This window comes from Hippoglossus hippoglossus, chromosome 22, assembly GCF_009819705.1.
Source record: "Hippoglossus hippoglossus isolate fHipHip1 chromosome 22, fHipHip1.pri, whole genome shotgun sequence".
Lineage (NCBI taxonomy): Eukaryota > Metazoa > Chordata > Actinopteri > Pleuronectiformes > Pleuronectidae > Hippoglossus > Hippoglossus hippoglossus.
The window spans coordinates 22,775,914-22,802,936 of NC_047172.1; the positions used below are offsets into that span (position 1 = coordinate 22,775,914).

General features: G+C 40.5%; 1 protein-coding gene across 2 annotated transcripts; it reads left to right on the plus strand.

The window, feature by feature from the left end:
- Positions 1-4,469: 4,469 nt before the first annotated feature.
- On the plus strand, positions 4,470-26,702 carry rin3 (Ras and Rab interactor 3). Of its 2 annotated transcripts, none has more exons than XM_034576559.1 (14): positions 4,470-4,646; positions 9,811-10,411; positions 13,288-13,399; positions 13,552-13,624; positions 14,106-14,197; positions 15,237-16,287; positions 18,981-19,161; positions 19,248-19,419; positions 19,941-20,062; positions 20,240-20,426; positions 22,561-22,692; positions 22,803-22,963; positions 23,485-23,599; positions 25,796-26,702. In XM_034576559.1, the coding sequence occupies exons 1-14, from the start codon at positions 4,612-4,614 to the stop codon at positions 26,059-26,061; spliced, it is 3,300 nt and encodes a 1,099-aa protein (XP_034432450.1). In that variant the 5' UTR covers positions 4,470-4,611; the 3' UTR covers positions 26,062-26,702. The 2 variants fall into 2 exon arrangements, with proteins under 2 accessions (XP_034432450.1, XP_034432449.1); XM_034576558.1 differs by having other exon boundaries at positions 4,472-4,646; positions 22,803-22,969.
- Positions 26,703-27,023: the final 321 nt, after the last annotated feature.

Consider the following 27,023-nt stretch of genomic DNA (forward strand, 5'->3'; position numbering starts at 1 on the left):
CCTGCTGCTTCTTTCTTTTCCATCAGCTAGTCAATTTGCACAGCCTCTCTGTTTAGCCTCTCCGTTTAGCCTCTCCCTGACACTCTGGGCCGTGTGCTTGTAAAACAAAGTAAAATAATGGAAATTAGCCATTGGATGGATCAACAAAGGCTGAATGACTCAACAAATCTAATAGCTATGAGGAAAATTACATTTTTCTTTCAAATGTCAGATTTGTATTACTGGTATTTTAAATTCAATGTTTGAGTCTATTTTGTAATTGGGTTTATTTATTTATGGATTGATTCATTAATTTGTTAAAAAAACAAAAAACATATTAATTTCAAATTTGCTTGCACAATTAGCTCTAGTATTATTACTATTTCTGTGACAGGTATTTTAACATGCTAATAAGCTAAACTAAATTGGTTAACATGGCAATCATGGTACCTTACCTGCAACATATTAGCATTACGTTCAAGGCACTACAAAATACAGCCTAAAGTGAAGATTCAACAATTTACACTTAAACTTTATTGTTATTTTTCTTGACTAGTGCAATTAGACCAGCATGTTTGGAATCGGCTAGTTGCAGCTTTATTTCTGAAACTATATAAGTGAGCAGCAGTAATTGCCACCGCTGCTGCACAAAGAGCTGTTCAGTGTGAAGCTGATAGGTTGAACAGTTCTCGAGATATGCAAGCCACATTTAGACAGAAAGACAGGCAGATATTTGTAGATTTATATACTACATTGTGTATATATACAGTATAAAATTTGCTTGTATTTTTGATACTAAAATAATAATTTGGAGATTGAAATCATGGGATTTTATATCATGTGTTTCTTTTGGGGATAGTGGGCTGTTCAGTTTGTTTTGATTTTAGGCTGATGTAATTCAAAGACTTGTTTATTTTGTAGCTTTTGTTAGAAACTTGCTTTGTTTTACAAATAACTTCTGGAAATAAGGCCCGTTTTTATATAGTATGCAGACTATATAGTCTTATTTAATGTGTATGATCAATTTTAATCGTGGACAGCTTTGTCCACCTTTACAGTTTCTTATAAATGTGTAATGTCCCCCTCTCTGTGTAAATTATAATGTTATCACCACCCTGTCCTCTGAGTCAATATAAGAAAGGAGAGTGTTCAGTGGTCTGTGTAATAAGGTTTCAGTTGTATTATGGAGAGGTTTGCATGTTAATGTTTCAGTGATGTATGTTTCATTATGTATGTTAACTATCACTATAATAAAACTGGATTTATTCTTTTGCCTGGTCCATTTATTCATCAATCTTTATTTAAGGTCGTCAGTAAGAAATGCTTAAAGACGAATCCTGCAGCCTTCTCCTGGTAAACAAATGAGGCGTCTGCTTAGTGTCTGTTTCAGCTAAAGCAGAAAATAGTGTCCGTGTTCAGAGAGCAGATAAAAGATAAAGTGCTGGTTAGAAATGTGTTCAGAAGCACCACAGTGGGCTTCTGGCACGGCATATGGTGGCCTGCAACTGACACAAATACCACAAATCACATTCTCACACTGAGAGGTGCCAAGTAGAACAGAGAGACAACAGAAATGTCCTGTAAAATATTTAACGTTATACATAAACTATAGAGTTATAAATTAACTCTATATGGGATCAATATCAACTTTTTACGACTTTTTAATCTATTTACCTGCTATTGCTGGTTTTACTGGCTGATATTGTCATTGTGTCCCAAGTTCTGGAAGTTTAAAGCTGAAATAATCAATGTGTTTATATTGAGAATAAATCAAATAACTACAGGCAGACTAAAGGAGAACAGAGTTACTGGCAGTAATGAGCTCATAAAGAATTTTGACTCCTTAGTTCCTGTTATGGGTTCTTGTTTCATGACGCCCTCTCTGCCCATCTCCACCTGTTTCCCATCACCGGGTGGCCACCAACCAGAAGTCAGCCTTTTGCAGCCAAGCCTTTAAAAGCCACTTCAAAGCATCGCAAGGGGGCAGCTGTGATTTTGTTTGAGCCTCTCGTGTATAATTTTATTTCGTGATAGTTACCTGTTTGAGTAACTTGTTTTCAAATATTCATGGCTAACTAGTTGTGGGCTTTCAATATTGAACTTTTTCATCCTCATTCAACAACACGCACATGCATTTTCTTCACTGTTAGCCACATTAAGTTTATGGATGGGTGCCCTTTTGTGTTTTGTTAATTAGTATTTTATCTCTATTGTTTTTGACTGTTAGTTAGTTTAGGGCTAGGGAAGTTGTCTTTGGTTTTGTTCATTGTGGTTTTGCTGCCACCCTCAGCCCTGCTCCCTTTGTTTCTCCTCGCCTGGTTTTCTTTGTTGAATTGTTTCTTTCTTTCACTTGGTCTCAACAATAAAAGGGCTGTAATTGCCTGTTTAAATCTGGCATTTGTGTTACTTCCTGAATCCATTTGTGTTACATCCTGAATCCATTTGTGTTACTTCCTGAATCCCTTTCCAGGGTTGTAACATTAATAGGGGCTCGTCTGGGATTTGAACCTGGGACCTCTCAGCTCTACAAAACTATTTAGTGTCTTTAAGGTCAATGTTTTTGTCCTATGATAACGACAAACTCTGCAAAGTAAAAAGCCCCTCAGCTAAACAGGCAGAATATTTTCCTCAGGAGTTTGTTGTTTTTCTGCTCACTACAGACATAAAGAACGGTTATCTGAGTTGCTGTGGCCTTGTGGATATTTTCCGCTGACCTCTCTCAACAACAGTGTTTCCGTCCTCTGCCGTCCACTGGCTCCATTCTGAGTAAAAACTCTCAGTACTCTTGTGTGTGCAAATCTCCGATCATCAGCCTGTCTGTCCCTGTCAAAGTCACTGATATCACAATGTTTTCATTATTCTGATCATGTGAACATTAACTGAAGCTTCTGACCTGAGTCTGTATGATTCTATGAACTGCACTGCTGCCACACGATTGGCTGGTTATATAACTGCATGAGTAAGCAGGTGTAGGGTTTTCATGATAAACTGCTCAGTACATCACAGCTTGTTCTGCTGCCCACAAGTGGCCACAAAAATCAATTATTATAGATTCACCACTGGAGTGACTGGTCAATATTTCACACATCTTTTGCCACATTAACCCAATAAGGTGATAATATGAGTGAGTGAGTGTGTTTTCAGCTAAAGACACTGCCCCCTAGTTGCCAAAAGTACAATTAATTCAGCTTCAATGATTTCGGTCAGACTTATTTTGACTGCATTACATCTGCGCTGGTGCTGTGAGGGAGCACAGATGTGCATGTCGGTGCACAGATATGATGACAGAGATATTTTGATGATGCAATTTCCCTGCTGATCACATAGCTAGTGATAAAACTGTGCCTACAAAATCAATGAACATGTCGTTTACTCCAGGCTACTCCAATGGCTTTCACTCTTTTTATTACAGTGCACAATGCTCTGTCCCATAGCTCCCTCCAGTGGTTATTTACAGCTGTTGAACAGCCATACTCTTGCGAAAACAATCTCACACCTCATTGTCACATTCAGCCTATCTGCAGAGTCAAAGCACGTATGACCCCTGTGTGTGCACAGGAAGCAGCTGCACAGTCACCACACTTGGCTGCGTTGGTGTGTATGTGTGTGTTTTTCTTTGACCACAGATGCATGTCCAAGAACCTCCACATCTGTCGTGTTTGCAGTAAGTGCAACTTGAGAGCTCTGTGTAGAAACTGTACTTTGCTCTTGAGTTGTAGTTTTAAAATAAGTCAAAAAAATATGTGAATTGTTGAATTTGGAACATAAATAGTCTAAAAGGAGAGGGAGTTTTAGACCACGCCTTTTCAACGGTGTCATGATTTAACTAGTTAATGTCAGTATTCAAATGTTGTCTGTGTTGTTGTCAAGCCTCCACAATTGATTTGATCAGTCCCCCGGTGGTAAAGCCTCTAAAAATGCATTCACACTCCAATTCCAATGTGTAACTCCAATCCTACCAGCAGCCTAGTTACTGGTTTTTAGCAAAAAAAAATCCCCTGGGAAAACAAAGAAAAAGGCCTCTAGATCAGAGAAGAGATAAGCGGTTGACATGTGGTGGGTAAGACAAATACACACAGCAGTCATGAAATCAGGAAGCAAAGAGTGAAGCTTGCAAGAAACATGAGGTTGTACATTCCACAGCTTGAATGGAGCAGCATCTGGAAAGCTTTAAAAGCAGAGTGGGAGGAGAGAAGGAGGCAGAGGAGGAGGCTCAAGGAGCATCTGCTGAATATTGAAGCTGTACGGGACATCAACATGGTTATATATCCAGGAGACATTTTGAGATTCAATGGTGTAAGTAACCCTGTTTGAAAAAGCGATCCAGCTGGTAAATATACCCATACTCATGAACTACAAGCGCTGAGACGTACATGTATGTAACTGACAAATAAACAGAGTGGGGGAAGTCTGACCCCAAATGTCTGTGTCTTCCTGTCCGACGAGTTCAGGAAGTTGAGACAGAAGGGGAGGGCTGACACACTGAAACATAATTTCCCTTTGCGTTTGAGTTTTTCCCTTTTCAGTCCTGCTCAGGAGGGAGAAAAGAGGGGGGGGACAGAGAACAAGGCGGGGTCTCAAATGGAGCTGAAGGGCTGACAGAGAGCAGTCCAACTCCGAATCTGTGGAAATATGATGGAAGCCAGCGTCGTTCCCCAGGACACTGGGTGAGTTTGTGAGGGGTCTGGGGCAAAGTACAACCGAGTGAAAACTACAGAGCAGGAACTATATTCTGCTGAGGCATGAGGTCGTTGTAACGGTCGCAGAGGAGAGGGGGGGGGGGGGGGGGGGAGCAGGGGGTCGAAAGTCAGACAGCCAGAGCTGGAAAAACAGATGTGATGACTCAACGGCTAATATATAGGTCACTGGCTTCTCAGAGGTTTTTGGAATATTCTGTTTCTATGTTGTCTCCACAGATCAGATTTCTAATGTATGGATTGTAAGAGAAAATACATATTATGTTGAGTTTGTTACAGACATGCTGATATCTGTTGCTGTTTGATTCTTCTTGTGTGGAAGATTATAAGGGGTTAAAAGTTGCCACTGATCATTTAAAATGGCAGATCAGACAGTTATGAGGCCTGTGAGGAGATCAGAAAGCTGGTTTGATTTTGAATATGCTAAGAGTTTTAAGATTCATATTTTAATCTTTGAACCTTTAAACTTTGTTTCAGTGATGGTGCTCAGGCAATATGTAGTTTGGGCTCTGTTTCTGCTTGTGCAACTCCTCGGCTACACTAGATGAACTTGATTGAACCTAGTGACAGTTACCATGTTGTAACTGTGCAGACCTTAAGTAACAAGTTCACTCTGATCAGGTGAATAACTGAGTTTTGTTTAATCTTGACCATTAAGTACAAGGCATGATAGGATGAAAACTCAATGTAGCAGAAGAGTTAAGTTAACATGTATCATTTTACTGTCATTGTTGCTTGATGTTGAGCCAATTTAAACTTAATTAATTCAAATTAAAAACAATATTGATCTTTGAATTGTGGCAGAGAATAAGTATAAATAGCAGGAAATTTCAATGCTCAAGTCAAGTACATAAAGTACCTCAAAGTTTTACTTAAGTACAATACGTCAGTCAAATACTTCAGTCAAACGGATTCATTCCATCACTGAGTAAAGTGAAGGTTCTGTTGAGAGAACTGCACAGAGAGCTCCTTTACGCTTTAAACAAAGGATCTTTAAGCCTTTGGACCATATGAACATATTATTATTATTATTATTATTTTACATCTCCCTGACTATGATACTAAATACATACTAAATATCAGAGTCCCTGGTATTAGCAAGTTTCATTGCAGATATCAAATAATTCAAATAACATTCGAGGAAGTCTTTGCTGAGTTTTTTACTGAGAACTGCGATTTCTATTGCAATGCTAGCTCTAAAATATAGCTGACACTTACACTGTTTGTTTTTTCTGCGAACCAGTGAAACATGTCTGACTCAAACCGGACTTTCTACAGTTGTGTAATTTCCTCAGTGTTTAGAATTGTCAAAATGGGACAAAAACAAGAAGAAGGTGAAGAAGATTTTTCCAAACCAGGGACCACGAAGGGACCACAATTTACACAGAGGGGCCAATAATATTTCCAATATCCATGCACAATTCCTGGTTCAATAAGGTGCACATTTAAGTCATTCCTTGTTTACTGTTAGCTCCATAGCTTTGAGCATAGCCACACATATTTGAATATGTCACTTGTTCAAGCATATTTTGAACTTAGAAAAAGCTTTTTGTCATATTTTTGGTTTGCATTGTTAGTAAGTTTGAAAAACATAAATAAAAGACCACTGAACAGACAGGGGGAATTAAGGCCTGCACACTCCTGGATCCACCCCCTGGACAAGATACTTATAGTCTATTCCTTTAATGGAACTTTTGAACATTCAGTTTATGTATTCATGCAGAGAGTGTCTGAGTGTCAGATTTAAAAGCCTACTGTTGATATTGCTTCATATAGCTTAAGGTATCAATACAATGGTTAGGTCATACACTGCCCTTTCATACCAGTGACTAGCTGCTGGCTATGAGGCCCTGAAATGGATCATGGGATTGACTCTGGTGGTTTCCCACAATGCATTTTTATTTTTATTTTCTCTCTTTTTTAAACACAAAGCCCAGCTCAGTACTTAAAAGTAGTAAAGCAGACAATGCTGTAACATGTTACATTAATGTGCCATATTTAACTTGTCAGAGTTTGACATCACTGTCAATAATTCCAATAACTGTCGTATGCCCATGATGTTGTTACTCAATGATAAGACAATTTTTCTATTCACACACAATCCCACATTTCTTCTTGTTGCACAGGACTCTCTTCGCCCTTTCTGGTTTTAGTCAAATGTTTATGCAGAGACAAATAACAACAGCCTTTCACCAATAACATACATTTCGACTGGTTAAAGGCTAAAATAAGCTTAGTCTACATCTTGTTGTGAAATCTTGTGAAAAGATCAATACCAGTAAAAAATCGACCTATGCATTGCATGTGTTTATCGATATATCTTATTCCTCTGAGCTGTAAAGCTCACTGTTTTCAAAACTATTGAAATACATTGGTGAGCCACACTGTTGCACTGGCTGACAAATTTTGGTCATAATACACCCTGTCGTTTTGTTGCTTATAAGTGCTAGCTGCTGTGTATTAATCTAAACCTAAAAATAGTCTCCAACAAATGCACCATTTACCTGACTAATGTTAAGTAAAAGCTACAGAGATGTTTCAGGAATTATAGGTCAGGGTTGGAACCTTTTTTCCTATCAAGGGTCATTTCATAACATCCTTTAAAAACCATACTAAATTATTACACACCCACACACACACACGTATATATATATATATATATATATATATATAACTAACCTCTCTGATGTAATGGCTGGAATTGCTTCTCTTTTGCGAGGTGTCTGATGTCAGATGGTAGTGGTGTTGATGATGATGATGATGATGATCATGATAAGGAATGAGATGATGATGATCATGATGATGAAGATCCATTCTTTACTTCAGTCTCAGTAAAAAAATGTAATCTACATCCTTGGATAAACTACAGCAGTGGGCGGCAACTAAGTCAAAATGTGGGTCAAAATCGCTACCACATTAGTTTAATAATGACATTGGATTTTTTTTGTCACCATTTGAAGTTATACAGAGAGTCACCGGTGCTGATCTATGTCATGTCAGCAACATTCAACAACAATCACTTCATCTACAGCAATTTGTCTACAAAGTAAAAGCACAATGTTTGTTTTGTTACTACAATGCTTTATATGAAGCTGAATTACAGAGCTTTTATTTTGAAAAGTTGTGAATTTGGGTTTGAAGGTTGTGTCGATTGCCTAACAGACCTCTGAAATGTTTTGCAATGTATAAAAAGATAACGGAAATTCAGTAAATCATTCAAACTTAAACATAAGGCACACACATGGTGAATTCAGTTTCATTTTATGAAAATCATTGACTTGAAAATCTTCATTGCAGATAAACTAGGTAGGATGAACACAAAGTTTTCTAACTTCACTCTGCACCTGTTAATAAAAAAAGCTCTGTACACAATGTCCAGCACACAAACAATGAAACAGTATATTGTAGAACTGTTTGAGGAGGAGACAGTAATGACAAGGGTTAGAGCATTAACACAGGACAAGAGAACCGGCCTATCTAATCAGTCTGGTTTAAAACAAACTAGTATCAGCAACAACAAGTTATTAAGTTAACTTTTTCCAGTTAAAGCAGCTGGTTGGACGATTTTTCACTGCAGCTCATTCAGTTCTTTACAAACTAATCACACTGGCTTGTGTTTTACTTCACAGAAAAATAGATAATTAGTTTAATTCCTGGAAAATAATAAATCTACTTCTTTTCGTGACAGTTGCCATTATGTTTTTTTATTGATAATAGGTATTATGTCCCATAATATGTGTGTGTTTCATTCATCCTGACTATGACCTGACAAATATACACCCTAAAGGAACTTTATAGTCTGCTATGTCTTACTGCATATGATTGTTTTCGTATTAATGAATTGTTGTGCAGGCCATATACAACTGAAGGTTCCCCACATCTTTTTTTTAAAGTATCTATTTGTGACCCAATTTTGGAGGTTCATTAATGAAATATGTGTAATTAACTATGTATAATGTGAAATGTGTTACTAGCATTAGGATCCGAAAACCTCAGAGAATTATCCAAATTGCATTTCCCATCAGTGCAACAGTTTTTTCTTTTAGCTCACGGTTTCAGTTTAACCATTTTTCTCAGTGTCACTTGCAGCAGCTGTTCTATTTCATTCTTCCTGACCGCCAGACGGTGGTGCTTCCGCACTGGATAGCTCCATCTCGCATACGTGCAGGTCGAGTAGTTATACCAACAAAGTCACCCGAGACCATATGATGATGTGGGGTCCAGTATATAATCCTCACGTCATCACACAATCTGTTCCTTTAATTTTCTTGCAATGGGACAAGTGGTTGCAGGTCAGATTATGCTAGTCTTGGGCAGCCTTAAGAGGGGTCTCTCTGCAAGACACTTGTGCTGCAGTAACCTGGGAGTCTTCATGTACCTTTGCTTGGTATTACCGTGTGAATGTTGCTGCTTCTCATGCAGTGGCAACAGCCGTCCTGTCAATGGTTTCCACCCCTTAGAAAAGTGAGCATTCCTGGTGACTTGGCTGGTATAAGTAATCCAGTAATAAGTAATCCATTGAAATAGAACAAGAGCTACGAACGTAACTACTGTTCTGTGAATTCTGGGTGACCGACAGAGCTGCCTCTCACTCGGAATCTGGGCAAGAAGATTCTGGAGGAACAGATTACGTAATGACATGAGGGATATATACTGGGGCATGCACACCATGCCATCATATGGTCACAGGTGACTTTGTTGGAATAACTACTTGAGCTGCATGTATGCAAGAAGGAAATATCCAGTGCATTGCACCGTCGTCTGGCGGTCATCCAGAATTCATAGAACCTTATTATGTTCGTAACTCTCGTTTTCACTGCAGCTCCAAAGAATAGAAAAGGTCAGAGAACAGCTGGCAGCTATTTAGTAGCATGTTCAACAACTTGTAAAGGCGATAATGGGTCAATGTTGTTTTTTCACAGCTTGTTCTGCTGCCTATAAGTGATGAAGAAAATCTGTCAGTGCAGGTTCAAAACTGATTCAATAGGAACCTACGTAGCAGAGAGCAAGAGACAGGAGAGGTAACGGAGATCAGCATGACCAGAGGGCTGTTTCTAGACCAAACTGAAGTTAAGATGACATCAGTCCTCCGCAGGTTTCCACCACTGACCTTTTGCCTTTCTTTCTTTTACAGCCACACAAGTGCTCTGACAGGACCACTCGATACAGCGTCCATCCCCTCATCGTCTCCCCTATCTCCAACCTTGCTGCCGTTGAACCTTCCTGCCCGTCCATGTCGACCCAAGCCGCTGCCTCCTACAGCAAAGTCCACCCAGCTCCCCTCTCGACCTCCTCTACCTCCATCCACACCTCCGTCCCTACCTCCTCCTCTCCCACCTGTCTCCAAACCTCCTCCCCCTCTCTCCTCCAATCCTAGTCCTCCCTCTGGTCCTCCATCTCTCCCCTCCAACCACCTTCCACCATCTATTCTGCCTCCTCTCTCCCCCACTCCGGTCCCTCCTCCTCCTCTGGTGTCTCTACAGTCAACTGTGTCTAGTGATCCTACTCCCACTATGACTCCTTATTCCCCTGCTCCTCCATCCTCGCCCACTGTCTCATCCTCCTCCACTCCCTCATTACCCCCTCCACCTACCCCTGTTGTCCCATCCGTCTCTCCAACTCCTCCATCATTACTGAGTCCTATCGATCGCCTGGTCGGGAGCGCCTCGGTATGGCAGCCCAAAGGACTCAGCCAGGACCAAGCTCCGAGTATAATGGAGAAAGAGACAGATGGGGTGGGACACACACACACACAAACACACACACCCAGACACACACAAACTTGTTGTGGTTGCCTCAAATCTTTGAATTAGAGTTATCTCTGAAATAAAATATCATTCCAGTTTTAAATGGCTTAATGACTAATTAATTTTATACTGATGAAAGGGAAATGTAGACAAATTTCTGTAACATCTATTTATGTTTATTAGATGACGTAAATAAGAAGGTGTTGGTCCATTGTAAGTACATGTTTTGCAGAATCAAATATTTGCATTTTTTTGTGTCACCACAAACAAGTCAGGGTCTGACCAAAAGAAGCTGTCTCAGCCCTGATTAGAGCATGTAAGAGGCAACTTCCTTCCTTCCTTGTCAGCTAATCTTCCACAAGATGAGCAGACAGCAGAATGCACTGTTTAGCCTCTTTTTACTGTTTTCTTATTATTTACTTTTTCATATTGATATATTAACAAACATGGCAGATCTTGGGTTTGTCCCAAATCCAACACCTGTCATCTTGAGCACTTAAAGCAATACTATTTAAACTTTACAGAGTAACACGGCCCTCTGCAGCCAAATATGGTGATTAATTCTGCTAGGCCCGGCGTCTGGGAGATTACGTGGCTAAGCTTCTCAGTGTGTTGAGCGGAGCGCTGACTTCGTAGTCCCACTGACTTGGCTGAAATACAACCGAACAGTGGATATTACCCATGATCCCAGGCATCCTGAACCAGAAGCGCTGCGGCTGTAACAAATACACCAAACTCTGTTTAGAACTCTACATATTTTAAAGGATTCCTGGCTGATTATTGTAAATAAACATTTGTTATTAAATTACTTCTAAGTCTCTCTAACATATCTACAGTTAAGCTGCGTGGCTTGATTCTGGCCACTTCAGCTGCGACTATCACGAGATAGAAATGAGATGAACTCCCAACAATATGATTTGGATATTTTCTGGACTTTCCCTTTAACATATAAAGATTCTTCAACAGGAAAACGTCCTGAACATTCAGACAAGGGCTTGCACCTATAGGTAGAGCATTCAGCAGGCATAGACATTTCTGGACCTTTTTCTTGCAAGTCTGAAATCAGATTCAGTCTGTTACACACTTCTTAAAGTTGCATAGAGCTAGAACAAGCCTTCAGGTTGTTTTGAAGCTGCTCTTTTTTTGTTTAAAAATTCCATAGTGTTGCTTTAAGTGCACATTCAAGCCCCATCAGTATAGGAAACTGTCGGAAAATTTACCAGCACACATCACACTTAACCTGTACTCAATGTACACTTTCTCTAATACAACATCAAAGCAGTTTTTTAGAGCTACAGTCTACTGTGCAATGCCAGTGCAGTCGTTGTTGCTAGTGCACCCATAAGTTGTCTCAGTTCTCTTGTGCATTCATTTATTGATTCTCTACCTCACCCTTGCTATGGTACATGTGCTCTAGTTATTTCAGATGCTGCTGCTCCCTGCTGTCCTCCACTAACTCCAGTCCTTCCTGTTTTTCAGCCACCTGTCTCTTCTCTGTCCACTTACTCACCTGGTTCTTAACCAGCTCCTTGAGTATATTTATAAACCAACCCATTCCTTCAGTCGCTGTCAGACTGTGTGGGGTGATTTCCAGGCTGTAGCTTTCCACCTTTACTTATCTGTTTTTACTTGCCTGTTTTTTTTTTTTAAAGGCAGGCTAAAACAGTCACTACCTTCTCACCCTGACTTCACCTTTTGCTTGTCCTTGCCTGCTTGGTCTGTTGAGTCTTAATACAGGTGAAATGATGTGACCTTTTACTGGTGTATCAGGTCATTGGCTGGTTTAAGGCACCCACATTAATTAATATACATGAAACTGGAAGCTTATTATATGTTGGATTCAGAATGAGTATTATTATTCTATTACTACGACTAGAAGGGCGCTTTGAGAGCACATACCTCTTCATGGCTAAAGCCCTATCTTACCAAGTCAAAGTAGAGTTTCCCTTCATACTCCTCATAATAACATGAGATATCTCTGAATTGGTGTTTTGCTCCATTGCTGTATTGTATACCTGTGTGCAGCACTATTTGCAGCATCAGTCTACCTGTCACAAGGAATCTGTTGCACATGAGAGCAAAGTTTGTGCCCATGCACCCCCGCTACCACCATAGATTGAATGAATTCTGTGTGAAACTCTGCAGGGAAAGTGAAACAAAATTCCGTGATCTGCCCATTTATTCAGATCCACATAAAAAATGTATGGGTTCTTTTCTGACCCATACACCATCCTTCCACTACATTTCGAGGTAATCCATCCAGTGGTGTTCATGTAATCCTGCAAACTAACATACAAGTGAATTATAACACCAGTGTAATTAGAGGAGGTGAATATGGTTGAACGTCCACATGTACCAATCTATTCATTTTATTGCTTTGCAAATCTGATTCCGTCAAATTAAATATTAGATGTGTCCTTTTATCTAAGAAATAGCTTCTATACTTTTTTGTCAGACAGAAACAGTCAAAATAATATAATCATATGTCGCATGGATGTACATTAGACCTATGTGCTTTTAGATAAATCAGTTTGAATTGCTTTATAAAATGTTTCTATCCTCTTGAGCATAACTGTTTGATATCAAGTCTTTGTTCCAACAAATCATCTGAGCACAGTTGTCTCATGTATAGTATTTGTATTTATTTGAATGACAGGATGTCCTTCTTAACCAAGAGTCCCACTGAGCTTTGATAAACCTCCATGATCGAGGTTTTAATGCACAGACATGAGATTTGTATCAATTGAAATCCGATTATTTAAAAGTCTAAAATAAATGTATGTTTGTGCTGTATGTTTCATGCACTATATTTAAAATCTGACGTTTCATTTGTCTGTGTTCTGTGCTCATGCTGACATTTGCAGGCCTTCCTGGTTCACAGCACAGAGGACAAGGGCCTCACACTGTCAGTACGCCTACCAGATGACCAGGGGGCGCCGCTCGTACACAGTCTGATGGTCAAGCAGCACAAGACATGTATGTGATACACAACAAAGCAGCTTCTGCTCTAAGGTTCTGCTATTCAATGTTCAAGTGGTATAAATAGAAAATGCAGAAGGTGCATGTCTGAGCTGAGCTGACATGTTGGCGCAGTTAGAGATTCATTCTTGAAATATTTTCCGTCCCAGTTGTTCATTTAGATGGTTCCTCCCTGGTGTTTGATGACATCTTCAAACTGATCTCCTTCTACTGTGCCAGCAGGTAAAATACACACACACGCACACACATTCACACACACAAATGTTATCTATTCTATATATCTGTAAATTCTCAACCTTACTGTTTAAAGTGCCTTGATATGTGTTGTGATTTGGTGCTATACAACAATATTTGTAATTGTTTGTGTTATTAGCTTAAGCACAATGTGATTGTCCATAAGTTTAAATAGATGAAAATCAGATCACATATAATGAGCAATATATGCCACTCAAGTCATGCAGCATACATACTGTATATGCACAACACATAAACATACATACACACATGTATGTATGAATGTACACACGTACATATACATACATTGAGGAAAAACTCACACAAAGTGCCTAGGAAATTACATAACACACATGGAAATAAACCGGGGCACGCACATACACACACACACACGAATGCCATGACAGAGTGTTATGTCAGAATATTCCCTGCTTACGCTGAACGCTGGCTAATTGAATCCACCAATCAGGGACATCCTGACCGTCCGACTGAGGTTACCCCGGGCCATTACCACGGCAACTAAGAGAGAGGAGCTGGAGGTCATCTCTGCTTTGGGTGCAGGTAGATAAATCTACATCATTAGTGCACTGAAGTTGGGTCATTGCTGAGAACAAGATACAGCGTTGAAAGAAATAAAAGGATTCACACTTAAAGCCCTGTATGACAGAGACGTTTCAAAGCGAAGTGAAGGACAGCGTGAATAAAAACATACAGACTCACAATGAATGGACACTTAGGCACTGAGACAAGCCAGGTAAAATATATGACATGAGAAAAACCAGCATGGATAACCAGAGTATACGATGTATAATGTACATTATATCACATTTACAGGACCTATTGGACATTACAAGGTCCTATGTAATTGTAAAAAATATATATTATTGTCTGCTGTACAATATTTAAAGTTTCTAGATATCCCTTAAAAATAGTTGAATGTTCTGGAGTTTTAATGATGAGAGTTAGAGTGGTACATTGACAATACTGATACTGTTCTCAAAACTTCCAGTTAAATGTCAATCTATGGGTGACTGATAGTTTAGTTTAGCATAACAACTGGATTAAGGAGGAAATATTCAACCTTGCTCTCATAATCTGTTCAATTACTCTTTAAGATCACTCATGAACATGTTATATTTCATTTAATCAGTGTAAAAGACAAAGGGTGAATATCTGTTTCATGAGATGCTATGTGCAGGACCATTACATGAATGAGCAATGACAGGAAGTCATTGTCTCTTCTGGTTTCCTGGTGACATCATGGTGACAAAGAACCCACTTTAGTCATTGCAACCAGCTAAGAAAGACTCCCTCTCATGAAACTAGAATTATTTCTCAACTCTTCTGAAATGATTAATTGTATTTAAAAGGAAATCTTGAAATCTTCCTTTAATCATATCAAATAAAACACCAAGAAAAATGGAAAATTATCAGCACAAGATCAACAATGAATGTTGATGCTCAGCAATGAAAGAATAGTGATATAATATGATATGAGATAGATTCTTTTTAGAGAACAAACCAAAAAGTACATATTAGCTAATACATCTGATACGTGAGCTCAAAGCAACTTTTCAACACTGTGCTGCATGTGTTGCAGATTTCTGGATGTCTGAGCTGCACCAGCAGGCAAAGAACCAGGACCTGGTTCTGGATCAGAACAGTCTGTACATGTACGTCAACCCGGTCACTGTAGAGGACAGCCCCAACAAAAACCTGAACCCTTCCTCTGTGTCCAATCAAAACATCGCCTCCTCCCTGCAGAATGGAGAAGCCCCACAGAAAGACCGCCAAGAGGACAAAACTCAGTCCAAGACCACGATCGACCAGGAGATTAAATACAAACGCCCCCCACCCCGCCCACCCAGCCTTGGCTCAGGGTCTGGGATGGGCCTCCTCTTCTCTCCCCCCTCGCCTCACCCTCCATCTTCTGTAACTCTAGCATCTGTGAGAAAAGAGGAAGGAAGGGGAGGAGGTGGGGAGAAAGAAGAGAGGAAGTCAATGTCAACATCACCTTCTCCGTCGAGGCCTCCTGTCCCCCCGCAGAGCCGTGGTGCTCCGCCTCTGCCTCCTGCTCCTCTCCGTCGCACCTCCTCCAGGAAAAACACTGACCAAGAGGTAGGAGAGGGGACGGAGAGAGAGAAGGGACAAAATCCTGACAGGAGAGCTGAGAAAAATGGGGGAGGAGACAGAGGACAAGAGAAAACAGGAAGTAAATCAGGTCTGCTGAGTGAGGGAGTTGAAGAAGAGAGCAATAGCCAAAATCAAGAGGAGGCAAAAACAGATGGAGAAAAGAGTGAGAAACAGGATGAGAAGGGGGAAAAAGAGGTCAAAATGGATAAAGAGGAGGAAAAACTGAAATCTGGTTCACAGTGTCCGTCATTAGTGAAGAGACCGTCACGTCCAGTCCCTCCACCCAGGAGGAAGCCATGTTCCCCAGACGCACCTGTGTGCCCCAACCAGGCTGAAGGAGGTTTAGCCAATCAGAGTGCTGGGATGAAAGTCCCACCTCCCTCGCCAGCGCGGAGGCCAGATGTGTCACTGTACTCTCCACAGGGAGGCGCTGTTCTGGTAACTGACCCCGACTCCTGCTCTACCAGCAGCACAGAAGAAGAAGGAGAGCCGAACCAGGAACAGGAGCAGAACCACAGGTAGGTTTTGATTGGCTGGTGATGGCAGAGGCTGGAGCACTTCCACTCTGAAAAACTCATGAATGGCACGTTTTACCTAAAATGATGTGAAACAATAAATGATCCAGGGATGTTGGGGACAAGGACTAGGCCACAAATGTTATTAGTTTATTATTACTATATTAATGGTTACATTAATACTGTAATATTATAAAATTCCGTACAAGTGTTCATCAGCCTATATATGGTTTCATACCATCAGTAACAGTTAGTGCTAAGATGCCTTAAAAGAACCTTGCTTACATGGATATACCTTAGATTTAATCCTGATGACTTGGACTCGGGTAATAGGAACACGACTCAGCCTTGACTCTTCCTTGATGGATCAGACTTGGACTCGACTCAGGCTCAAGGTCAAATTACTCACTATATCTTTTTTCCCCCTATCTTTCTTCAAGAACATCGTTTTTCACTTTGAGGACAGGAATTATTGGCTTCACATTCACATTTTGTAATGCTTTCACCCGAAACCCTCCGCTCAGCAATCAAATTGCCCCTGCTTGTGCATAGATTTGCTCTGCTTGTACTCTGCTTGTACTCTGCTTGCACTCTGCTTGTACTCTGCTTGTACTCTGCTTGTACTCTGCTTGTACTCTGCTTGTGCTCACATTGTGCTCAAATTGTGCACTTGCATTCAGATTTCCTGTCGACAGCTCTTCTCCTTGCACTCATGCTACTTCTGTGCATGCGTGAAACAAGTCTGTCATAATTCCTCAACCAATAGAATGCCTGGTGTAATGATGACAAGTGAAATTATCCCCCACTCGTTGTTAGCTTTATTTCTTTGAAAATGCAGTACAGGCAGTTCATTTAACCAGGTTCATGCTCTCCTGCCCTCTATGACAAAGCGCACGTGCACAGTTTGAGCAGCAGCAGATAAGCACAAGCAGGGGCTAGTTGAGTGCAAGCACAGGGTTTCCAGTGAAAGCATTACAAAATCTGAACGTATAGTTAATTAGTCCTGCCCTCAGACTGAAAGACCACACTCTTAAATAAAGATAGGAAAAAAAACAACTACAATACTGTTCATATATATATATGTACAGTATAGGCAATTTGTTTATTTTTACCAGGGAGAATGTTTGCCAGTCTATTTGGCACACCAATTGTCAGGTAATTATGTTTTTTGGTCATTTTGGTTTAAAGGGATGGCATCTCCCCCTCACCCCCCTACAAATTGCCTGGTCTATACTATATATGCAACCAGGTAATGTGCCCTATGAGTTATGTGAAGGATTTCTTGTCAATCATCTTAAACTAATTTGGAAATTCAACATGTTTTCCAAATATTCATGCAGAACTAGCCACTGAGGTGTCGCTGATGTACATGTACAGGTCTGAGTCAGTGTGCGCCCTGTCAGGAAGTCTTGTTTTAATAAACCATGTGACTATGTAGAAGTACATGTGGTGCAAGGGGAGGAAGAAAGGTTCCAGAATAACCACTTGTGGTAAACCAAAACAGAAAAGATATGTCTCCTCAATGTACAATGTACACTGCTTAAAGGCTTTTGATTCACTAATTGTGTGACATGTGGCATCAAGATCAGTTTTCCTTTTATCCCATCTACACAGTATAAATAAGGTTATTTAGCTTTAGCAGGTTACTTTAAATGAGTTTAGTAAATTGTTGGACCGCTGGAAAAGGGAACACGACACGTTTCTATTCTTAGATCCTCACGACCAGTAGATCTCCTGAGATTTTCCCACGTTAAACTCTCTAGAGTTTTTACTCAGAGGGCAGCCAAAAACAAAATCAGCCAGTGAGCAGCGGTTCTGTGGACCTAGGAGAATGATCAGAATGTTTAGAGCTGACAGAAAGACCATGGAAACTTAGATAACCTCAGAAGTAACAACACCTTGTACTCGCTGTGGGTGTTCTTCAAGAGCAGGTTGCACTCCTGTCAGACAAGAAGAGAAATGTGAGGCTGCAGTGACACAGACTCACCAGCACTGGACAGTTGATGATTGAAAAACGTAGCAAGGTCGGATGAATCTGGATTTCTGCTGAGGCTGCAGATGGTAGAGTCACAATCTGGAGCAAATGCATCCATTTTTGGGCACAGTTGACCATCTTTTAATGGCTACTTTCAGCATGGCAGAACAACGTTCAGGTGTGGTAGAGTCAGGGTAGAGTAAGAGATTAGCAGCTCATCTCAAAAGAAGGTTTCTAACATGCCACAAAGAAGTGGGGCTGTTTAACAACTAAGGGAGGAACTAGCCAGTAGTATTAGGTATTAGTATGTTCCTAATAAAGTGCTTGGTGAGTATGACCTCGATATTTAAAACGTACTTGTGCAGTGCCTGTAGTAAATCTGCCTGTTTGGAATGGGTTGTTTGCTGGTTGGAGCTTTCTTTCAAAAATTGTAACAGTGACCTGCAGTAATTGAGAAGCAGCAAGCAATTTTGCTGTATTACTTTTTAAGTGTGATTCTTGCCTACACCTTATCAGGTACAAGCTCATACAATATCTGACCTGAAAAGGTTGTTTGCTTTTTATTATCAACAAAGAAAGGAAATTCAGTCACTTCACAGAAAGCTACTTCAATGTTTCTAAAAGCGCAACCACATGCACGTTACAAATCAAACACTTAAGTGCAGAGAATTACTGGTTTGAAGAAAAACTAAAGATGCAGTCTCACTGTTTGTTTCTTCAGTCGTCCTGCAGAGAGCCGTAGTCCCAAGGCAGCAGTGAGGAGGACCCCCACCACCATTATGTTAGGCCGAGCCCGCTACCGCCTGTCCAGCGTCATCACCGGCTTCATCAGCCATGACCGCCGCCTCACACAGCGCATTGTTGAGCTGGCCAGGGACCCTCTGAGCTACTTTGGCAACCTGGTGAGTACGCAGTAGAAGTCTGATGTGTGTGGACTGCTCTGGATAACAGCGTCAACCAAAAGTCTAAAACACGAATACACCTGTAGGTCAAAGAGCACCGTGCTTTCACCCTGGAGACCATGACCAACCACTCCTCGTCCACCGAGCTGTTGCAGGAGATCAGACAGATGATGACTCAGCTGAAGAGTTACCTGCTGCAGAGCACAGAGCTGCAGGCCATGTTGGAGCCGCAACATCAGAATGTACAAGACAAACTAGGTGACTTTACCACTATGTTATATTTTATTTACCATGTTTTCTGTCTTTTAGTTTCATGTGGAACTAGAGCTTTAGAGAATTCTTTCAAACTGTTATTTCCTCTATATATTTTACTTTGTATTCTACTACTGTAAAAGCAGAACTTGTTCTGACATCAATGTGTTCATGTGGTTCAAAGTCGCAATGTGGTTTTAACGCTAAAAGAACTTGAATGAATAAGTCTTGGTTTCGTGTCTAGTTTTAAGGTTGTTTGTTTATTATGTTTTCAAAACATGACAAGATATATAATTTATTTCCCTATTTTTCATTTTATACAATGATGAGGATGTATGTTGTTTTAAGTGATAATTTACAATGTATACATTCAACATACAACACCTGTACAACCCAAATTAGTCAAGGATTGATGGCGAGGCTCGGGTTGTAAGGATGTTTTTTAATATTTTCCATTTAGACCGAAAATTTTAAACATTTTCTTCTGCTTAATATGTGTGTGTGTGTGTGTGTGTGTGTTCATGCAGAGAGCATAGTAGAAGCTGCCCTGTGTAAGAGTGTGCTGAAGCCACTAAGGGAGCCAATTTACAAGTGTCTGGAGACACTACACTCCAACGACAACAGCCTGAAACAACTGACACAGAACCAGGTACAACACAGCATGAGCTCTATCACAGGGGCTATACTATTAGCCGGGAAGTGATGGTAACGTACCTATATACAATTCTTACCAACATGACATGTACACTACTGCTGCAGGAGACTGCTACTGTGCATTTAACAACAGCAGCACATGTGATGTTGCCTGTGTGTGTTGTTGTGTCAGTCTGTTCTTCTAGGAAGCACCACCACAGCATTGGGAGTAACCACTTCTGTCCCCGAGGCTTCCGCTATGGACAAGATCAGCATCAAACTGAACAACCTCCATCTAGACTATTCTCCCCAGAAAAAGATCGAGCTCCTGCTGAAGGCCTGCAAGATCATCTACGAGTCCATGTCCGTCAGCTGCCCCGGTCAGAACCCCCCACACACCTTTAACCTCTGAACCCTAAAGGCTCATTTATGCTGCCTCTACGTACGACAAGAGACATGTCCATTTAAAAAAAAATGTAACTGTCGCGGACCAGATACTTCCATGTGTTCATTACATTATCATGGTTGTCAATCAATACATCCACTAGAGGGCAGCACAGAGGTGAGAGTTTCTGACAACAACTTAGTGGTCATGGTGAACGATGTCATGAAAATGGACCTCAACTAGGGTTGCAAAACTCCGGGAATATTCAAAGTTGGAAACTTTCCATGGGAATTAACGGGAATATACGGGAATATACGGGAATATACGGGAATTAACGGGAATTAACGGAAATTAACGGGAATAAACTGGAAATTTTGTGGGTAAATTATACTAACTGTATTTACCTTGTCATATACAGACATAAATATAAACATTTTGTTTTGTCATAAGCTGATTTGAGCCCTGAGGAAACTTTGGGCACTTGACTATATGCTTCTGCATCTTTGTGGCATTCTTAACATAGGTCTTTGCACAGTATTTGCAAATGTCCACAGCCTTTCCTTCTACATTGGCTGGGGTGAAATGTCTCCACACATGAGATAGTGCACGTGGCATTGTTCTGTAGAATAAGATGAGAAAAAAGCTTGTAAAAAACACTAATGCAATGCCAGAGATAGTTAAAAAAAATAGTTAGCTAAACAATTGGAATCGTCTTTAAAAATATTTTACAATTGATGGATAAATGAATAGAAATAGGCTAGATGAACAGATGAACAATCCTCAATCAGCATGCTAATATATTTTCCCCAGTAATATCATCAAAACTTCCCTGACTAGTCCTTGGGCTAATGCAGTAGTGTGGCCTCAATAGCCCTGCTGTAGTGTGCAGGATGCTGGGAATTATCTGTGCATGTGATGGAGAAATGCACAGTGCAGGGTTGAAATTCAACGTGCAGCGTGTGCTGCATTCCATACATCTTTAAAATAGAGTTTTGAATGACGTTTTTATTGCTCAGCGTTTAATTTGCGGTAATTTTTTTTTTTCAAAATTCCCCAAATTCCCGAGCTTAACTTCCCATGGAAAGTTTCCGGAAATTTTCCGGAAATTTTCCGCCCCTTTGCAACCCTAACCTCTACACTAGAGGCTGTGTTGCTTCCTCAAAAAGTTCCACCAATATTGTAAGTAGTCATCTCGCTTGAACTACTGGAAACACTGCCCCCCCCCCACGATTTCCACTGCTACTGCTCCGTTTCGGCTGTTTCGGCTGAATCTGTAAGCTTTCAGAAGACGAGCACAAATCTGGATGAAATGAACGCAGAGTACTGACACAAGGCTCTCTCTGATTCTGTTTATGTTTTTAACGTTGAGCATAAATGAGCCTTTAAGCTGTCCTTATGTCGGTTTTAATAAAAGCTAATCAAGAAATAAACACAGTTTACCGCACCAGGAGATATGCTTGTTTTGCAGCTTGTGTTCTGTGAATATATTAATCAAACTAGGCTCCAGATACATAGAGCTGCATTCATGGTAAAAAAAAACGCATTACAAGCGTTCTCTGGTGTAGATGCTAACTAAGCAAGATTTGGATATTCATGGGAGCTAATGTTTTAAATTATGATGATATCAAACGTATTCATCTTTCATTAGCTGTTTTTTTCAACAATAACTGTCAAAATGTGGCAAAGTTCCTATTGACAGTTTTTTGGGAGTTGTGGTTGTTCTATTCCACCATGTGTTTTGCCATTGGAACCAGTTTGCCCCAAGATCTTTCTGCCAGATAGCATGAACACAGAAAGGCTTTTTGGTTTTCAGATTTTAATTTGATTATGTATAGGAAAAGATGGTGGTTTAGGTCAAAACAGACCCTTTCACAACATTAACCAATTGCAAAGGCTTCTGCTCATTTTAGAAATGCTCAAACAGTACATGTGCATATCTTAGTATCCATGTCGATTGCAAATAAATTCCGTGAATAAGTGAATCAAATTCTCCAATTCAGAGATGGTTGGTTCCTCTGTGGAAGTCAAAATAAGTGTGTGTGTGTGTGTGTGTGTGTGTGTGTGTGTGTGTGTGTGTGTGTGTGTGTGTGTGTGTGTGTGTGTGTGTGTGTGTGTGTGTGTGTGTGTAGGGCGGGCCTACGGCGCTGATGACTTCCTGCCTGTAATGATGTACGTCTTGGCCAGATCCAATCTGTCCACCCTACAGATGGATATCGAATATATGATGGAGCTGATGGACCCATCACTAACAATAGGAGAAGGTAGAGTACACAAATACATGCCCAGAAACAGTTCTTCCTGTGGACATGTTTATTACATGACTGATGGTGTGTGTGTGTGTGTGTGTGTGTGTGTGTGTGTGTGTGTGTAGGTTCCTATTATCTGACCACCACCTATGGGGCTCTGGAGCACATTAAGTCTTTTGACCAGCAGAGGTCAGCAACACGGCAGCTCAGCAGAGAGGTTCAGGACTCCATCCACCGCTGGGAGAGACGACGCACACTCAACCAGGAGCGTATGGCCCAAGGATCTGTGCGGGTACACACACATACACACATTAACCAATATTAGTTTCTTGGAAAATGTACTTTAACCAAAACTACTACTTGTCTAACTCCAAACCTGTATCCTAACCTTATCATACACTAAACCAAAATCACATTTTCACCATTAAATGTAATTATTCTCCCTTATGGGGACCTGCTTTTTGTCCCCATGAGGAAGAAAAGTAATTTTAATGTGACTGTGTAAACAGATTTACTTCCTCGTAACAGAAGTCATACTTACATTCTTACACACACAGAACATGGACCATTGAAGAATGCTGCCAGTCATAGTGTGTACTATGGCTCAGACACAATATGATTAAAATACAATATGTACTAACAAATATTTCCTCATGAACAAATAAAAAACATGTTGATGGTATGTATATTACTCATATTTGCAAAAGTAAAACTGAGAACAGGAAAGCGCAGGTGGAGTCACACACATAGGGACACAAGGTGGAGTGTTATATTTCTGTAATGTTTTTGTGTATGTGTGCTGTGTAGGACTTCCTGACAGTGTGTTGTCCTGAGATTGGAACCAACCCAAAAACTCTGGGTGTCCTCCCCACGACGACCATCGAGCAGCTGGCTGAGCAGTGTGCTGCTCGCTTTGAACAAGGTGAATGTCTGGAAGAAGCATTTCCATAAAGTTTAAACTGCAAGAGACAGATTTCATGTATTTATTCACACTGATCCAGCAGAGGATGAGATATGCTCACTTTTACTCCCGAGTCAAGCTTCAGCCCAAAAAGCGGCATTTTCGATTTCCCATAATGCAACTGGAAACTGTAATTCATCAGTTATTTTCTCAGATATGAAAAAGCTGCTCCATAGCCACAGCAAACAGTGCAGGAGTGTCTTCCCAAGTAAATTGATCTGTAAATTCAGTGCAGCGCCTCTTCAGTTATTTAAGAAACAAAATAAATGCAAAAAAATTAATTTGAGTGTTTATGTAAGACAACAAAAGTACTGAAAAAACTAAATAAGTAGACTAGAATAAACTAGATACAAATTTGGGACAGGGGACAGTGGGACAGGCTGAAACTTAAACCCAAAGGGATTTGGGGAAATGCACGTAATCACTTTATTTCTAAGAGCTGCATAGGAAGAATGGTAATATATGGAGCTGGGGGTCAAGACAGGGTTAGTCTATAGCTTAGCATAAAGGTAAAGAGGAGGGGAAGATAGCTAATCATGCTCTTTTTAGAATTATAACAGAACATGCCTAAAATGTCGAAAGATCATTTGATTAATTTGTGCACAAACAGAAACATGATCATGAGAATTTGTGATTCCAGATGAGGTTAAATGATGGAACTATTTCTTTAAGACAAACAGTGGGACATGTTCTAATCTATAAAGAGAGATTACCACCGGGCGTTTGGTACCACCCAGAGAGTGTAAATAAAGATGGACGGCCGATCTCCATTGTCCAGAAATGAAGCCAAAATATCCAAGATGCGGATGCTGCCATCTTGTGGTGATGATGTAAATTCAGTCTGTGCAGTAGCGATTGGAGAATGGAGCCACGATATCAAGGTCACACGGATTAACATACATCAGTGTGCTAACAACTACCTAAAATGACAAAAAACGGATTCATTTGACTTGCATTTTGACTTTTAACTTTTGCTCATGTCCCATCTACTAACATATTCTTCGGCCAACCACCAGGGGGGGATTGCGACACTTTGGCTTCACTTTTGGGGAGCTGTCATGTCGTCCATCTTTATTTACAGTCTATATGGCACCACCGTGCTTGTATAGAGTTGTGCCACGGCCAGAAAAACAACAGTTTGTCAAGAGATGGTAGCTTTCCCCAAAAAAGTGCACAAATTAAACAAGCAAAACACAGCAGGTTACTCAGTGAGCTTTGGAGGTGAAAGTATGAATGTAAATTCTTAATTATTTTCAGAGAGCCCGGCTAGCTGTTTCCCCCTGCTTCTGGAATTTATGCTAAGCTAGCCACAGCGCTCCACTCAAGCTCAGTACTGAACACACAAACATGAGCTCAATATTGAACTTGAAGAAAACCTTCCTGGCAGTGTTTTAATCTTCGTTAGGTTTATGCCAATAATAACTGTTATTTTGCTGGTAATCTTACTGCTAATTAGTTGCTAGTGTTAATAAGTGAGTATTTGAGTTTCCTGGTGTCAAAAATGTGTTTTTCTTATGGGGTATTGTGACTATGGCACTACCATGCCGTTTCAACACATGAACTCCTGAGACTGTCCGCACTGTTGGGTCGGTACTTTCTTCTTCACACGTGAAAAACACAGCAGGAGATTCTCCGGAAATCTCTGGAGCATTCTGGTGAGGGGTGGTGCAGCAGGCAGCGGCAGGACGTAATGTGTACATTCCTCTGTGGAGATCACATGTTTTTGTTTACGGCACATCGACACCGCTCATATCACCACAAACTCTCTTGAAATCTTCGTCGGCGTCCTCGACGTGTATGGCACTGCTTTTTCATCCGGATATTTTTGTAGTCCTTTTGGTTTTGTTTCAGTTTTTCATCTGTTGCTTGTTAGAAACATCATCAACACAACCACTCTTCCTGGTTTACCTCCTGCTGTTTTTGTATTGGGTCATTCGGACATTATCTGAATATAGGGATAATACTAGGGAGCTGGCAGGAGAAACTGGAGAAAGTTTGGAGCCTCTCACTGGGACGTTTGCGTTCTCACATACAGCCCCTCCGGATAATGTCAGGAGTTAAAGTTAAAGTTCAGTACATGTCTGAAAGCAGCTATAGATTATCACTGCACTGTTAAGTCATATGTTTGTAACATGCCTCCGTGTTCCTCTCCTGCAGACTGCTACACACTCAGTGTGTATATGGATGACGTTGAGCAGCCCCTGGTCTCTACAGAGCTGGCCCTTAGTGTTAAGAACAGCTGCCAGCCCGGAGCCTACTGCTTTGTCTATCACCCCATCGAGGAACCCGGCAAACAGCCTGGCCGCAGCTGCCCCAGTGATCCGCCCCCAGCTCTACCTACAGAGAGCTTCTTCGCTGCTGACGAAGCCACAGTGGAGCCAGAGGCAGAAGAAGAGGAAGAAGACAGTCTGATTAGTTTATAACTGCTCCAGCAACACAGTGGATGCTGCTGTATCACTATGGCAACCATCAACACAAGTGCACCTGAAATATTTATCTAATTCAGAGTCCAGACGCACGTGGAATATTGCATGCAAGATAACTGAAGGATTGACTCTGAGCAAACATGTATATATGATATTACTCTCTTCTAATGTGTCCACACAGTCAGCTGTGGTCCCCTCTTTGTGTTTTTTTAACAAGGGGTCTGGAACCCCAGGAACTACAGGAGTATATGGTTTTATAAAATGTAAAAATGCATGTAATTTCAAAATACACATACATTACCATGTTTAGGCTTTTCACGCTCTATAATACTTGATGCTTGAGACAACCTGGCGTAGACTATAAGTTACAAAATATGTTGGTTCAGGATAATAAGAACAGGACAAATCTGTAACAATTCCACACCATTTTGACCAATTTGACGTTGTGATAAATAACCTCCCAAAACACTTATTTGAATGGGGAAAACTCATTGAGACTCTTATTTAAAGCAGAGGTATAGAAGCAGCTATATGAACCAATTATGAATATTCATTCCAGAAGTTTCCTTCCACATTTGTTTTCTATATACTGATACTAACTATATTGTAAATAAACTGGTTTTCACAGTTTGACCGTTCTTTTTCTTGTTTGCTTCCACAAGGATTTGTTCTTCTTAACAATATTTCTGTAGTATAGTTCTATCTGAAAATAGGTCTGCAATATGAGATGATGAATAATGATTTGCACAAGATTTATTAATCATGTACAAGCCATTAATAAAAGCAGCCATTTGATAGGCAGGTTGTGACTGACTGGACAACATGACCACCAATTTGGTCACAACTAAGGAAGCATTTATTAATTGTACTACCAGCCAAAGTAATTTTACCACCTGAAAATGATTCATAATCAATGACTTACAATTGCTAAATGAAGTATTAGTAAATGACTTACCAAC

Bases quoted from the DNA above. Each gene is read 5' to 3' on its own strand.
- rin3 (XM_034576558.1), top strand. From the start codon at position 4,612: ATGATGGAAGCCAGCGTCGTTCCCCAGGACACTGG. The intron at 4,647-9,810 runs GTGAGTTTGTGA...TTTCTTTTACAG, and splicing joins GTCGTTCCCCAGGACACTGG to CCACACAAGTGCTCTGACAG. The intron at 16,288-18,980 runs GTAGGTTTTGAT...TTGTTTCTTCAG, and splicing joins GAACAGGAGCAGAACCACAG to TCGTCCTGCAGAGAGCCGTA.